Source organism: Dromiciops gliroides, chromosome 5 (assembly GCF_019393635.1).
Source record: "Dromiciops gliroides isolate mDroGli1 chromosome 5, mDroGli1.pri, whole genome shotgun sequence".
Classification (NCBI taxonomy): Eukaryota; Metazoa; Chordata; class Mammalia; order Microbiotheria; family Microbiotheriidae; genus Dromiciops; species Dromiciops gliroides.
This window is the reverse complement of record NC_057865.1, coordinates 8,734,609-8,750,957: the sequence shown is the minus strand read 5'-3', so window position 1 is coordinate 8,750,957 and position 16,349 is coordinate 8,734,609. Positions and strand designations below refer to the sequence as shown.

At 40.0% G+C, this 16,349-nt stretch overlaps 1 protein-coding gene across 4 annotated transcripts in view; it reads left to right on the top strand.

Moving 5' to 3' along the window:
* The window catches only part of CRPPA (CDP-L-ribitol pyrophosphorylase A), a 247,301-nt gene that overhangs the window by 117,644 nt on the left and 113,308 nt on the right, over positions 1-16,349 (top strand). For all 4 annotated transcript variants that reach the window (XM_043966931.1, XM_043966930.1, XM_043966932.1 and 1 more), the window contains one exon: positions 16,106-16,237. In XM_043966931.1, coding sequence (XP_043822866.1) covers positions 16,106-16,237 — 132 coding nt within the window. The remainder of the gene's footprint in view (positions 1-16,105; positions 16,238-16,349) is intronic.

Genomic DNA, 16,349 nt, shown 5'->3' with positions numbered 1-16,349 from the left:
AAGATAGCTTTTTTTCATCCTAAATTCTTTGGGATTATTTTGGATCATTGTATTGCTGAGAATAGCTAGGTCAATCACAGTTCTTCATTGTCCAATATTGCTATTACTGTATACAACATTCTCCTGGTTCTGCCTACTTTGCCTACTTTGCCTACATTTATGTCTTTAAAGGTTTTTCTGAAATCTTCTCATTTGTTGCTTCTTATATCACAATAGTACTCCATTGCAATCATATGCCACAAGTTGTTCAGCCATTCCCCAATCGGTGGGCATCCCCTTATTTTATAATTCTTAGTCACCACAGAAAGAGCTGCTATAAACATTTTTGTGCAAATGGGTTCTTTCCTTTTTAAAAAAATCTCTTTGGATACCGACCTACCAGTGGTATCGCTGCACCAAAGAGTATGTGCCATTTACAGTTCTTTGAGCATAATTCCAAATTGCTCTCCACAGTGGTTGGATCAGTTCACAACTCCAGCAACAGTGCATTAGTGTCCCAGTTTTCCCACATTCCCCTCCAACATTTATCATTTTCCTTTTTGACCACATTAGCCACTTTGATAAGTATGAGGTGATACCTCAGGGTTGTTTTAATCTGCATTTCTTTCATCATTCATTAGTGCTTTGGAGCATTTTTTTCCATGTGATTTTAGAGAGCTTGGATTTCTTTGTCTGACAACTGCTTATTCATATCCCTTGACCATTTGTCAATGTCAGGGCACTATCTTTCAGCGATTTCTCAAAATTGTGGGCATGTGACCCAAAATGATGTCGATATTTTGCCAATCTGAAAGCACTATCATTTTAATAGTAATTGATATATTTCTATATCAATATAATATTTATATAATTATGTTTGTTTATGTTTTATAAAATAAAATATTTTATATACATTTTAATAAAATTTTATTAGAAAATTATTTGCGTGTCATTTAAAGAGTCAGCTCTCATTTCTGTCCATCAGTCTCCCCCTTCTGTTCCTTCAGACACCCGTGTGTAGAATACCCTCCGTCCTCCTCGGGGCCTTTCAGAGATCTTTTCCTTCTCAGGTGTCACCTCCCTTGTGCAGCATCTCTGGGTGTCTCCCTCCCCTCTCATCTGAAAGTGATCTCTTTCTTTTTTAATTTCCTTCGGGACCTTTTCTTTGAATCCAGACCTTCCTCTTCACTCTGTAGTGACTTTGCTACTAGAGAATATGTCTCTTGAGGGCAGGGACTAAGTCACTTTCTTCTTCATCTTACCAGTCATTGCATAGCCTCCTGGCAGAGACCTGTTACTGCTCAAATGGACATTCCCACAGGAAGTACCCAATGGACACAGGATGATATTTGCTTCTATCATAAGTACAAATAGGTACTGCTCTGGGCCCACAACTGAGCATGAGAAGAGCAGGCTGGATTGCTTTCAGGAATTTGCAGACCTCCTTTAATGACCTCGAGTAAAAGGTCTATCTCTCTCCCCACCCTTCCTTAGGCAGTCAGGGTTAAGTGACTTGCCCAGGGTCGCACAGCTAATAAGTGTCTGAGCTCCTCTTGATTTCAGGGCTGGTCATCTATCCACTGTGCCACCTAGCTGTCCCAGGCTTGTCATTTTTAATGCCAATTTTATGCCAATATCAGTACCTGAATAGTTGTAAATGAATATCTTATAGAGGGCCAGGGAAAAGCACCTGGTATATGTGAGCAATCTAGAAGATTTGACCAATAAGGGGCTTCAGAAAACAACAGGAGTAGGAGATGTTTTCAGGGAATTCCATGTTTGAAAAAGAAGATGGTTCTCTTAATTTGTTTATGCTGTGATCTTTTATATCCATCACTCAACTTGTATTTGTCAAACACTTACTGTATGTAGGGCCCTGTATGGACCTCTGGTGGTAAGCAAAAAGGCAAAAGACAGTCCCTGCTCTAACAGTTTAATAGGCGAAACAATATGCAAGCAAGAAGTATAAACAGTAAATCAAAGTCATGTATCCTTTTGGAGTTTCTCTTGGTACAAGCTGTGAGATGTTTGGCCACACCTCATTTTTTCCATATTTCTGTACAATTTTTCTTAGCAGTTTTTATCAAATAGTGAGTCCTTATCCCAATTACTGGGATTTCTGTGTTTATTGAACCTAAGGTTACTAGATTAATTTGCTTTTGTATGTACTTAAAACCTGTCAGGGCTCTGGATATGAGAAAAGTTCATGACTAGACAGGGAGAGAGAGGATCACAGCACACTAGGTAGATAAATGTGATGATATAAAATTAAAAGTTTTTGCTAAAACAAATCAAATAAATCTAAGAATTTGGGCAGCTAGGTGGTATAGTAGATAAAGCACCAGCCCTGGATTTAGGAGGACCTGAGTTCAAATCTGACCTCAGACATTTGACACTTACTAGCTGTGTGACCCTGGGCAAGTCACTTAACCCTCATTGCCCCACAAAAAACCCCCCCAAAACAACAAAACAAACCAAATAAATCTGAGAGAAAAAGAAAAGCAATCCATTAGTGAAAAAACATTTTTGATGAGTTTTTTCTGTATATTAAGAGATGATTGCACATGAAACTGAAAATCTAGCATATACAACTCGCTATTCCTTTGAAATATACAACCAGGTTATCATGTAAATTTAATTTTCCTCTTTTTTCCTTCCTTCTTTCCCCTCCTTCCCTAGAGGGGGCCACCATTAGACAAATAGGTGTATATATGTAAAATTATTCTATACATTATTCTCTTTATTATTTCTTTCTCTGGATTGTAGATAGTGTCTTTCTTCATATGTCTAGTATTTTTTATCTGTGTATTTATCATGTCAAAATGACTTATTTGCTCAGAGCCATTCTTTTTTCTTTTTCTTTTTTCTTTTCTTTTTTTTTTTTTTTTTTGGCAGGGCAATGAGGGTCAAGCAACCTGCCCAGAGTCACACAGCCAGGAAGTGTCAAGTGTCTGAGGCCAGACTTGAACTCAAGTCCTCCTGAATCCAAGGCTGGTGCTTTATCCACTGTGCCACCTAGCTGCCCCAGAGCCATTCTGAAAACAATGGCAGTTATGGAATAAGAACCATTCCCTAATTGAAAAAGGGTCTAACCCATGAATAGGCATTTCTCAAGGAAAGAAATCCAGCCTATCTCTGGCTATATGAAAAAAGATGTTCCAAATGAGTAATAATTAGATAAATATAAAACAAAGCAAGTCTGGAAATCCACAGTACACCCAAAAGACTGGCAATGATGGGAAAGGCAAGTAACAAATGTTGGTGGGAAAACAGGCACATTGGCAGGTGAGCCTGTGAATGAGTATAAGCATTAGGGAAAGTAATTAGGAATTATTCATAAAAACTCACAAAGCAGTGTATAGAGAAGTGAGTAGAACCATAAGAACTCATACGATAACATCAATATTACAAAAAGGAATAGTTCTGAAGAGTTTCATAAATCAGTGAAGAATGAAATAAGCAGGAATAGGAAAACAATATATACAATAGCAACCTATATCTATATATGTATATACATATGTGTATGTACATACAATATATGCCTATATGCATATACATATCCACACTTATACTGTATAAATAGGGTTGTGTGTATGTATGTGAGTGTTTTTAAAGATGATCAGTGAGGGAATTGGTTTTACTTGACTCCATATTCATAACAAGGAATTCCTTTTTCTTTTGTCATTGAGGCAGGAGTTGGGAGGGAAAGAAAATAGATTTCTGTTCATTAAAAAAAATCCTCCCTCCTCCAAGAGGTTGGAACGAAGGCCATTTCTCATGTGCTTTTTGACATTGGTTGCTGATGGATCAGTCTTTGTAGGGCGTGCTACCCAATCAGACCACTCTTCTTCTAAGGACAGGCATGTCAACCGGTCACAGCATCCTGTATTCTTCTTTGACCCTTGGTTCTTCTTAGGCATAGCCCCTTGCCCACTGAGTTTGGAGATTGTGCTTATGTGTCTTGGGGGTTGTTCCAGATGGTTGAGGTCCAGACATTCAGTGTGATGGTAGTTCTGCCTATCCATGCATAATACTATGTCATGCCCAGGTCCTTTTACTCTGAATGATTCATGGTTTTTTGCCATTTGTGGTTCACCACCCCAGGCCCTGCCATGTTTTCCTAAAATGAGTTTGCTTTATTGCTGGGCCCTTGAGTAGGTCTGAACAGATAGAATTAGGCTGAGAGAAGCAAAAAGTTCTGCTTCAAAATAGCTCATTTGCTAGAGGTTCATTTTGTGTGTAAATAAATTCAAAAGCAGAGCTTCCCCAGAGCTTTCTAAAAAATGCAAATGACCCCTCATTGTGATTGGCTTTAATCAGGTAATCATGTTAATTCCTAGCACCTAGGGAATGGAAGATTTAATTGGGTTGAGAACAGTTTGGAGTACAAAGAGAAGCGGAAAGAGGGGCTTAGACTAGCTGATCTCCAAAGTCCTTTGACCTCTTTAGGCCACTGGGTAAGTTACTTTGTGCTGTCAAAGTATATCCCCCATGAGGGAAGGCAGGAGGTCACAGGAGGATAAAGACAGCCTATGCCTAATGTTCAGCTTTTCCTCATGGGAGCTGAGGAGTTGTGCCTCGGAGGCCTTAATGGCAAGGTGAAAATCCAAAGACTAAAGTGAGTGTCCGTGGGTCGGTTGATTGGCTAAAAGCCCTAGTTTCTCTTGGTTGGACCTAGTCTTTCTGGTCTTGATGCCTTTACTATGGCCATGAAGGTTAGAGAAGGGCCTCTTGTTCCCTCTTCTGCTGAGGTGGAGGGGAATGGGAAAGGTAAGGAAGGTGAAGAGGAAAAAGAGGAATAAGAGTATGGGGGGAAAAGATGAATGGACTCCCCTAGCCTCTCCCTTTTCTTCCCTCTGTTGCAATACATAGGTTCATACATATTTATGGACTTTCTCCCTAGTTGAGAGGAATTTTAGGATTGGGAGAGCAGCATTATGTCATGCATAGAGAACCCATTTCAGTACCAGCAAGACCTGGTTTCAATCCTTGTTTCTGACATATTCAGGCTATGTGACCCTGGGCAATGCCCTTAACTTCTCAGTGTCCTGGGCAACTCTCCAAGATTGTAAATAGCCAGATTACAGTGGTAGGGAGAGTTCTTTCACCTGGAGATTGCTCTGCGGATTAAGTCACGAGTCTTGTTCCTATTGAACTTTTAGGGCTCCTTTACCTGCTGAGTATATTACATAATCCTGCTGGGAAAATGAGGAGGCAACAGTGATTCTGAGGTGGTAATCTCAAGTGCTTGGAAGGCTTGGAGCACTTTTACCAGAAATGGGGAAATTTGGAAGTAGGATTGGTTTGGGAAAAAGAAAATGAACTTGAGGTTGAGTTGTCCATATGACATGCAGATTGAAAGCTCTAATAGGCCATTTGTTGTGTGACACTGGAGGTTTCAGAGTAATACAAATCCTGGTTTCATCTGTGTAGAAATAATAATTAAATCCATGGGAACTGGTGAGATTACTGAGAGAGCATAGAAAGAGAGTAGGATCTAGTAGAAGCCGTAGGAAATTGGGAGGCAGAGGATAGTGTGATGATCCAGTAAGGAGACTAAAAAAGAGCAGCAGACGGGTGGGGAGAAAGAACCAAGAGGAAGTAGTGTTATAAAACCTAGCAAGGAGAAAGTAACCAGGTAAACGTCATTAACAGTGTCCGATGCTCCAGAGAAGTCTAGAAGTATGAGGACTGAGAAAAGGCCAGTGGATATAGCAATTAGAGATAAATGATAACTAGAAAAAATGGTGAATGGTGAGGTTGGAAGCCATATTGAATGTGAGTGAGAAATTAGAGGATGGAGAGGCACTAAGTGTAAATGGCTTTTTCTTGTAGTTTGTCTTAAAAAAGGAAGAAGGGAAGACTATAGTTTGATAGGGAATGGGAAGGTTCAAGTTAAGGATTTTTAAGGAAAGGAGGCATTTGTAGGTCACAAGGAAGGAGCCAGAATATCAGGAGAAACTAAAGAGAGAAAGGAATGATTGTAGGAAGCAATTTGCTGTATGAAATCCGAGCAGTTTGGATCAGGGGTGACAAAAAGAAGGCAATGTTGGAAAAGGAGTATGGAATGATGATAGCCACTAGTCTTTTTTAAAGCCAAACTGACCATCAAAGCAAAGTAAGAATGATCTTCTGGTTCAGTGGTGGAGGCATTAAAGTGGGGACTATTTTTTTTCACTTAGAGATTTTATTCTGATATTATTTTCTTCAAAGCTCTTTAACTTGTATTTCTATCTTATGACTGAATTATTAGTAAGTTGCTGTCATGTGAAATAAAAAAAAATCAGATTAGAAATGTATGTCTTTATGCCACTTTATGGTGTTTTCTTGCCAAACTCCTGCTGTCAAGTCTTGCTCAATTCCTGAGGCTACTGCAACTGAAGGGGTTGGAGAATATGATGAAAGGCGTTTTATGAATTTTATGAATCTGGCGCAAAACAGTGTCTTTCTGGCCCTGTTCTCATGGTGGGCACGTTCCTCAATCCTTTGTGCTTTCTGGCACTCCTTGATCATGGCTCCCCCTTAGGAACCTTTTCCTCCTTTAAAAAAAATTCATTTTAACAAAAGGAGTTAAAAGAAAACAACATTTGGTATTTAAAATATAAGCAGGAAAATGAGGAAATGAATAAGGAATATTGAATTTTGGATCAATGCCAAGGATATAAATCTTTTAAACTTTATACTTAATGCCAACCAAATGTTCATAGACATCAGTAGTTCTTAACCTTTTTTGAATACTGCCTCCCTTTGGGAGTCTGAGCCTTTCTCAGAATCATGTTTTTAAAGCAGAAATAAATAAGATTACAAAGGAAACCAGTTGTATTGAAATATAATTATCACAAATTAACAACAGCAACAACAGAAACTAAATTCAGGGACCCCAGGTGAAGCCTTCTTGACTTAGGTGGTCTGGAGACAACATTAATAATAATTAAATTCAATTGCTTATGTGGTAATGAGCACATTTTCAGATGTAGAAACCAGCATTGTTTTCCCCCATAGGTGACACCATTTTTCCAATATAGAAAAACTGCCATGAACTAAATGAGTTTCCAAGTTTGTCTGTCTCAGTGTTAATTTTGTTTTTATCTATATTCATTTAGGATTTTTGTGTTCTTTTAATACCGTCTTTTTTCTTCTTTATTTTTCTCAAGTAAAAAGGGGATTGATTTATATGTTGTAGATGAGTAGTCAGTCAAAACAAATCAATGCCTTATATTAATCACTTGGAATTCTTTGAGTTCTTTCAAGTTCTAAATCAGAAAATTTGCCACAGATGGCATAGCTTTGAGGGGAATAGAAATTTCTTTTAGTAGTCATTAATCAATTAAATAAACTTTGGATGTAGTACACTCTTTTTTTTTTTTTTGGTGAGGCATTTGGGATTAAGTGACTTGCCCAAGGTCACACAGCTAGTAAGTGTTAAGTGTCTGAGGTGAGATTTGAACTCAGGTCCTCCTGACTCCAGGGCTGGTGTTCTATCCACTGGGCCACCTAGCTGTCCCAGATGTAATACACTCTTAAAAATCACAGTACAATTCTGAAAAAATATATTTTGACAGAAAAAAATCACCTTGTAAAACAATACAAGGAAATGTTTACTTTATAATTTATTCATTTCTTTACACATAGTGTTGAATTCTATCTGAGAGGTGACTCAGTATGGCAGATAGGTCATGGAGCTGGAAGTTGACAGTTGGTATTCCAGTTTTAGCTCTGTTGCTAAATGGGAGGGCACTATTGGGATGCCATTTTCCTTTTCAGGATGCCATGTTCATCATCTGAAAAATTAGAGTTGGACAAGATGTTTACAAAGATCCTTCCCCATTTGAAAGTCAGATACTAAGTGCTGAATAAATGCACTGGCTGACTATGATCTTGTGAAATACTTATTGGATGTGGAAAATTCTATCATTCCCCAGTGGAGGAGCAGCCAAAGAATGGGAACAAATAAAAATTCTCAGAGGAATTGTAAACTATTGGTGATCACATAAGAAACTATTTCAAATCATTGGTAATAGGAGAAATGCAAATTTAAAAAACCCAACAAACTATGAGTTTTTTCCTCACACCTGGCAAATTGGCAAAGGAGAGAGGGAATTAGACAATGTAGGAGGGGCTGTGGAAAGACAGGCACATAAACCTTGCTGTCAGAGCTATGTAGGCTTTCAGAAAGCAATCTGCAGTTATGCAAATGAAATGAATAAAATGCCAGTACACTTTGATCCAGAGATCTTCCTTTTAGGCATATCCTCTAAAAGGGTCAAAGACAGAAAGGTCACCTATATACCAAAATATGTATAGCAACATTTGTTTTTGGTAGTAAAGAACTGGAAACAAAGAAGATGTCTATTGATTGATGGGGAATGGTTAAAATAATAGTGGCTTTTTTGTTGTTCAGTCATTTCTTAATCATGTCTGACTCTTCATGACCACATTTAGTATTTTCTTGGCAGAGATACTGAAGTGGTTTGCCATTTCCTTCTCCAGCTCATTTTACAGATTAGAAAACTGAGGCAAACAGGATTAAGTGACTTGCTTAGGCTCACACAGCTAGTAACTGCCTGAGGTCAGATTTGAACTCAGGTAGATGAGTCTTTCTGACTCCAGACCTGGCACTCCATCTGCTGTGCCATGTAGCTTTCCCAAAAACCAATGGTGGTACATTAATATAATGGAATGTTTCTCTGCCATGAGAACCGATGACATGAGAAATTCAGAGAAGCATTGGAATAATTCCATGAACAGCAGAACCTGGAAAAGAATATTTACAATGATTAGAACAATATATAAGGAAACAACAGCCACAAAACAAAACTGAATGCTGTGCAATTATGACCAAGCTTCTCTCTGAAAAAGAAATAAGGAAATGCATCTCCTTTCCCTGTTTGAAGAGGTGAGGGACTACAGCTATGGAATATTAAAGATTCTCAGATATAATTGATATGTTTAATTTTGCTAAATTCCTCCTCCCTTTGTTTAAAATCACTGTTAAAAGAGTTGACTCCCCAAGTAGAAGAGAGAGCTATTCAGAAATAAATGTAATATAAAAGTAACAAAAAAATCCCAACAAAATGAAAATGAAAAAAAAAATAGGGGTGGAGATGGTGTGGGAGGAGGTGAGTGAAGAGGGAAGGATAACACCCAGTTTGTGAACCTGGGTAACTGCGTGGATGGGGGCACTCTCAATAATAATAGGGAAGTTAGGAAGAATTTTACAAGAAATATAATAAGTTCACTTTAGGATTTGTTGAGGTTAAAATATCTACAGGACATCTATTTCAAGATGTCAATAAACAGCTAGAGAAATGGGAGGCTGACGGTCCAGAAAGAATTTTGGGATGGATAAATGAATTTGAGAATCATCAGTATAGAGATGGTAACTAAATCCAGGGGAGGGTGGAGGACGGAGGTGAGATTGTCAAGTGAAATATTATAGAGAGAGAAGAGGAGACATCCAAGGACAGAGCCCTGTGGGACAATCATGGTTATTTTATTGGCTGACCGGGATGAGGATCTAGCAAAGAAGATAGAGGAGGAATATTGAAGTAAGTAGGATAGAGTAGTGGCACAAAAACTTAGATGAAGAGAGCATCAAGGATAAGAGGTGATCTACAATGTCCAAAGCAGCAGAGAGATCAAGAATGATGAGGACTGAGGAAAGGCCATTAGGTTTGGCAATTCAGATATTAACTTTGAAGAGAGTAGTTCTGATTGGACAATGATACTGCTTGCCAGAGAGTAGAGACTTTGAGAAGAGAGTAAGAGAAATAGGTAGCTTTCTCAAGGAGTTGATCAGTGAGAGGGAGGAAATATATGAACTGTAGCTAGCTGGAATGGATGGATCAAGTGAGGGTTCTTGAGGATGGGGGAGACATGGGCATGCTTGTAGGCAGTAGGGAAAGAGCCAGTGGAAAAGGAGAGATTGAAGATAAGTGAGAGAATGATGATGATAGAGGGTGTGATCTATTGTAGAAGATGGGATGCAGTGGGATCACTTATGCATGACAAGGAGAAAAACTTCTTCATGAGAGACAAGGTTGAAAGGGGACAGGGAGACAAGGCATGAGTGATAGAAAATGGGGAGAAGCTCTCAGTGTTTGCAGTGAAATATGAGAAAAGGCTCTTCCCTGAGAGGATGGGTGGGGGAAAATGAGAGGAAATTTGAAGAGGGATGAAAAAGCTTGGAAAAACTGCTATGGGGAATAGGAGAGAGCATCAATCAGGGACGTATAAAGGATTGCCTTCCTGCAATGAGGACCTAGCTGAAATTAGGTAATATAAGCAGTCAGGCGATCCATTCAACATGGTTTGGTGATTTTTCTCTACCTTCATTCATCAGCTGGTGAATAGACCAAAGGTGGCAGATGGGGGGAGTCATCCAAGGCTAAGGCTTTACAGGAATTGGCAATAGGACTTGAGAGAAGGGTTCGGGGCAGAGTTGAGCTGGTTCACCAAGAAGTCAAGGTGAAGAAGAGAGGAGAGTGTAGCCAGTACATAGTATATGGCTTGGGAAAGAGCTGAGGGATTGTGTGTCATGCGGAGGATGAAGAAGAGCACTTAGAGTTCCAAGGCAGAGGGCGGTGTAGAATGACACCAGAGAGAAGCAGGTTCAGATACAGAATGAGGGAATAAGAGAGTTCGTGATCATTAGGCATCTTGGCAAGCAATAGCGGGACCCCAAACGTGACCATATCTGTGTGTGGCTGAGGTTCAGTGGAGGAGTAGATCATGGGAAATGGGAAAATTGAGGACTTGGGAGTTTGGTATTTAAGGGAGTATTAGTAGGCTGGTTGAAGTCTCCTAATGTGCAAGCAAGAGTTGAAGGGGAAAGACTGTGAGTCAGGTGCCAAATGGGTCAAAGAAAGGAGAATATCCTGGAGGTCTGCAGACAGTAGCTGCCAGAATTTTGATGAGAAAGTGGATATTCATTGAGGGAACCTCCAAGGAAGAGAGGTCACTGAGAGATGAAAGTAGAGGGAGACCCTGGTGGTGGCAATGGGGAGCAAGGGGTGTGCCCACTTCCCCATGTTGACCAGTGAGTGAGTCAGGAAGTGAGTGTGAGTGTGGTCGGTGCTGTGGAGGGATGCCAGGGTAGCCACATCACCAGGAGGGAGCCAGTCTCAGTGAGAATTATGGACGGAAGGAGTGAGAAAGGAAAACGTTACAGATTTGTTTGCTAAGTGAGGGGCCACCAATGCAGAGAGCACAAGGGAAGGGTGGGTAGCCATAGAGTGGGATGGTGCAGAGGTCAGGTTCAAAGGGATGATGTGAATTAATGTGTGTGCTGTGGGGGAAGGAGAATGGGGTCTGCAGACAGAGACACGGGTTCAAGATCACTGGGAGTTTGTCCATCAGTGATAAATGAGTTCAGTTGGGTTATCCAGATTCCTTGCAGGTGACTCTCGGGGTAGTTCTCTCAGTGTAGTTCTCTCAGTGTTAGGCAGCTCAGGTTAGGGGGGCCAGTGGGAGGAGCTGCTGAAAGTGTTTCTCTCAGTTCCCTTTAGGCAGGAAGAGGCCAGCCTAGGAGAGAACAGTCTCTCTATCCTTGTCATTCATCCTTCCAGGCATATTCAGAAACTTGTTTGGGCAAACCACTGGTTTGGGTTTCTTGGATCTCTCTCCCATTCCCTTCCTCTCAGCTCAGTTTTGGAGAGTTTCCAGAGCATTGTATTTTTTTCCCCTCAATCCTTCACCCTTGGTGGGTAGGGAGTAATGTATTCCTTAGGTAAATACTTAAGCTCTGTAATAGACTCTGTCCTTAGCTATGTCAACCCTGGTTTACTTCTCTTCGTGATATAAGACATCGGGTTTTTTATGGGAATGGATTAGGGAATAAAGGGGGGGAAAGTGTTGAATGCAGGAAGTGAGTAATGTTCTTGATTGATTAAAGCATTTGTTTCTGATAATTAATTTTAGCCTCTTTAATTAATATACCTGTCTTCAGGGACATGTGACAAACACTTTTGGAACATGTAAATAATTAAGGGAAATACACATGGGGCCAATAATTTATTAAATGGTTGCTAAGCAAATATAAAGCAAATGTGGCAGTGAGCAGAGATGACCCATGGGGAGATGGCTTGGGTAAAGAAAGGGGCCTTTTCTAACCCTTTTGTGCTCAGATCTGCCCACCCACACTGCTAAGAAGCAAAACATATGTTAAGGGTTTAACCAGTTTGCCCTGCCCCACCAGCATCACAGGGACTTACTAGACACTGATGCTTAGTAAAAGAAAATGAACTTTTTCTTTCTCTTTTTAATGCATTTTCCTATTTTAGGATTTTATGAATGAGATAACTTTGTAGTTATCCTTGATGAAGGTATGAGGGGGGAACAGGCAGGCAAGACAACACCACATGTTACCTAAGGAGTCTGAGCTTTGTGGTCCCAATAATCATCCCTACAGACTTCCAACGGGGGAGTGCTTCTATTACAGTGAAATCAAGGCAATCCGGGGTGTCCGGAAGCAGACACAACTGCCTTGAGGGAGAATTTTTCCAATTTCTCTGCAACTTTTCTCTTTCTCTTCTTTATAAAAATCTGTCCCACTACTGGGTTAAAAGTGACTTGTATCTCTAATACTGTGAGAGATCTTTTTCTTTTCTTTTTGAAAGATCCTTAAGATTCCTTGAACTCTGCCTCCAGCTCCAGCATTTTCAGAGTCTCTTCACTGAGTGTCTCCCACATGTTGAGTGGTGAATAAGGTATTTGGGATGACTTATTGAATCCTTTCCCGGTATCTCTTAATTGTGATGCCTTCTCTTTTAATTATTTTCCATTTGTCCTGCAGGCAGCTAGGTGGTACAGTGGATAGGATGCCTGGCCATGGAGTCAGGAAGACTCATCTTCTTGAGTTCAAATCTGGCTTCAGATATTTCCTAGCTGTGTAATCCTGGGCAAGTCACTTAACCCTGTTTACCTCAGTTTCCATACCTGTAAAATGAGCTGAAGAAGGAAATGGCAAACCATTCCAGTATCTTTGCCAAGAAAACTCCCAAAGGGGTCATGAAGAATAGTACATGACTGAGAAACTACTGAACCACACCAACCACTAATCATGCGTGTAGCTTGTTTATCCCTATTTGTTGCTTGTTGTAGCTCCCTTTAGATCGTGAGCTCCTTGAGGGCAGGGACTTTCTTTGTGTCTTTTTGTATCCCCAGCACTTAGCACAGTGCCTGGTACCTAGTAGACACTTGGGAAATGTTTATTGACTGACTTGATTGCTTTACTGGTTGACAGTTTTTGCTTATTTTCATTTTTCCTCAGTCAGTTTGTGTAACACATGAGTACTTGGGTTTTAGAAGCTCATATTATTAGCAATAAAATGTATTCCACAGTATTAGGAAGAACATCTGTTTAAAAACCAAGCAAACAAACAAAACAACTGTATTCGAAGCATTTCCATCAAGTTGTGATTCTGGGGACAAGGTTTTTAGAAAAAGGCCACTTCCTGTGTCTTGACTGTTGGGTGTGTGGGGCCCTTTTCTTTCTCTTTGCCTTTTCCCCACAAACCTTATTCATACTCATCTCAGGGAGATACCCATTGGCAAGGCTTTGAGAGTGCTGGAGCTGAAGGGCAGGTGGGGGGGTCTTTAGGATTTTTTACCCACAGCTTTTATTTTAGAAACAAGGAAAGTTTGTGACAGGCTTACTGATAAGATTGTGTAGCTACAGCAACTGAAACAGCAAACTGTGTTCCTGAAAAATGCAAGAGCCCAGAAAAAAAACTAACTTTGAATTAACCACTTAGGCATTTGATTATTATTTTAAAGACTCTTGTATGTTTGCCATGCTACAAAGAAGCTTCTCTGAAGGTGTTTCACATTAGTGACATAGAATCATTGCCCTGATCCCTTAGGCTCATGGCATCATAGATGGAACTGGCTTTAGGGCCTGCCTCTGCCTCATGCTGACTGTCTGTCCTGGCATCCAGAGTATGATTTGTAAAAAGGTGCCTGCCTGCCTTCGTGGAGGGAGTTTTCTCATCTGGGACAGGTCCAGTCCCTGTCCCCATCCCTGCCCCCAGCTGTTAGTGTCTCCCCTCATGGCGATTTAGGTTTGAGCCTTTGGAGGCCAGGAACTGTTGAGCTTTGTCTTAGTGTTGTGTCAGGCTTATAGTGAGCGCTTACTAAATGCCCACTGGTATTATATAAACAGACATGATTTCACTGGTGATTTTGTCTAGAGATAAGGGATGCCTGTTCATCCTTCTCATGGAAGATGTCTACTCAGATTACCAACAAGGGAAAGAGGTTTTCTTTATTGCAAGGCCCTCAAGAAATCCTTCTTCATATCATAGTAATTTAATTTAGCCCAAGAAAGCTAACAGTTTTCCTTGGATCTCCTCAGTTAACGACATTATGAAGGATGTTGATCTAACCACCCACAATGAGAAACAAAGTGGACGAAATCCCTACACTGTCCATAAATATCAAAATCTTGGGAAGACAAAGAGCTGAGTCCAGAATTAAGGGGGGTAGACTGGGCTATGTAGAAAACTATGTTCCCAAACTACTAGCGAACACAATAGCACGTTTCTTTACCATTAATAGATCTTGTTGAAATGATGTGGTTGCAAATCATTTATTCCTATGATCTTAGATGAAAAAAGTTGAAAATGAGCCAAAGGGTGATGGAATTCTGTATGATAAAATGACAAATGGTAAAAATGCTAAATGTTGGAGGGGACATGGGAAGACAGGAACCCCACTGCACTCTGCTAGTTGTGTTGGGAATTCTAACTTCTAGAAAACAATATGAAATTGTAATGGAAAAGTCACTCAGTTACAAAGATTCTTTAGCCCCATGATAATATATTAGACATATGTATACATACATAGGTATGTATGTACAAGATGTCCAAGACAGAGAAAAAAGATTCTTTATAGAGGAAAGTATTTACAACAGTAATTTTTCTTATATTAAAGAAGGGGAAGCAAAGTGGGTACTTATCAATTAGGTAATGGCTGAATAAATCATACCATGTTGATGCAATGAAATGTTATTTCAGAATTAGAAACAGTAGCTATGAAGAATTCAGATCTATTTGTAAAGACTTTGTCATGTGATGCAGAATGAATTGAGCAGCTAAGTTCACAATGGCCTCAGTCATGGAAGAAAACCATCATTAAAAGGTTTTGGAGCCCTCATCAATTTAGTTGCCAATATTGACTTAAATCAATGAATCCTCAAGGATTTGTTAAGTGTCTCCTGTGCGCCATGTCCTGGGGATGCAGAAACACCAATGACTTAGTCGCTGCCATTTGGAACGTACACTGTCTCAGGGAGAGGCCCCGTACAGACAGACCTGCCTACAAAGGACACATGAGACCAATACAAAGTGCTTCTGGTTGAGGGAGGACTGACATTCAAGCACACATGCCTTTACTTGGCAGAGGAATGGTAGGCTGCAGCTGGCACATGTGGCCCTGTTGTCCAAAAGAGCCAATGTGCTGTTTTGTTCTACGTCCTGGTACCTCTTTGATGTAAAGAATAGTTATATTGGAGGTGGAGATAAGGAGCCATCGGGAAGTTATCTTAATGTCAGAAGACATAAGCATCAATAAAATATTTGTTTAAAAAAAGACCTGCAGGACTGGTCGTAAAAAGGCCCATTAGTTTTTATGCCTGGAATAAGAGAAGTGCCACAAAAGATGAGTGTGACTCCTAGGAGCAGAAAGAAGAATAAGCTGGTCATGTATTGGGAATAAGAGACAAATGATGGATAGAACTAGTCAAAGCAGAACCTCTAGTTGTCTCATAGTTTCTTCTGATGGTGACTCATCCTGCAGATTCCTTAATATTTGACTCTCTCATGGAAGAAGCCCAGACTGGAGACCCTTGCACCTTCTTTTGATGATTTGGTTTAGAGTTTAGGGAATTGGTCTTAGATCATCTTCCTACTCCGGGGTTTTCAAGGGGAAACGTTGGCCACGTGTTAACCTCTGGATGGCCTGGATCTTTGGTCGAAGTTAATACACTCATGAAAGTGATTTGCAATACCCCACTTTCCCCCTGTGTTTTGAACAACTTTTAGTTTCTTAGTTTTTGAGAAGCAAAATTTGAAAACAATGCCTTTTCTGGTTTAGTTTCCTGACTATATTGTCTTGTATTCTTTGACAGGTGCATTTTCTTGATTCCCAAAAAATATCACTTAGTGAAAGAATGAAAGAACTGATGGAAATGAAGGATTTTGCAAAGGAAGTAAAGAAACGAAATGTTTTCTTATATGGTGTTCTCATCTGTTTCACACAGGTACGTGGCTTCTCTCCTTTTAGCCTAAAAGATTAATGGTGGTACTCTTAAAAGAATATGAGATCTAAATGACATTTAAACGTTCCTGGCTGTAATTCTACTTGTTTGTTCA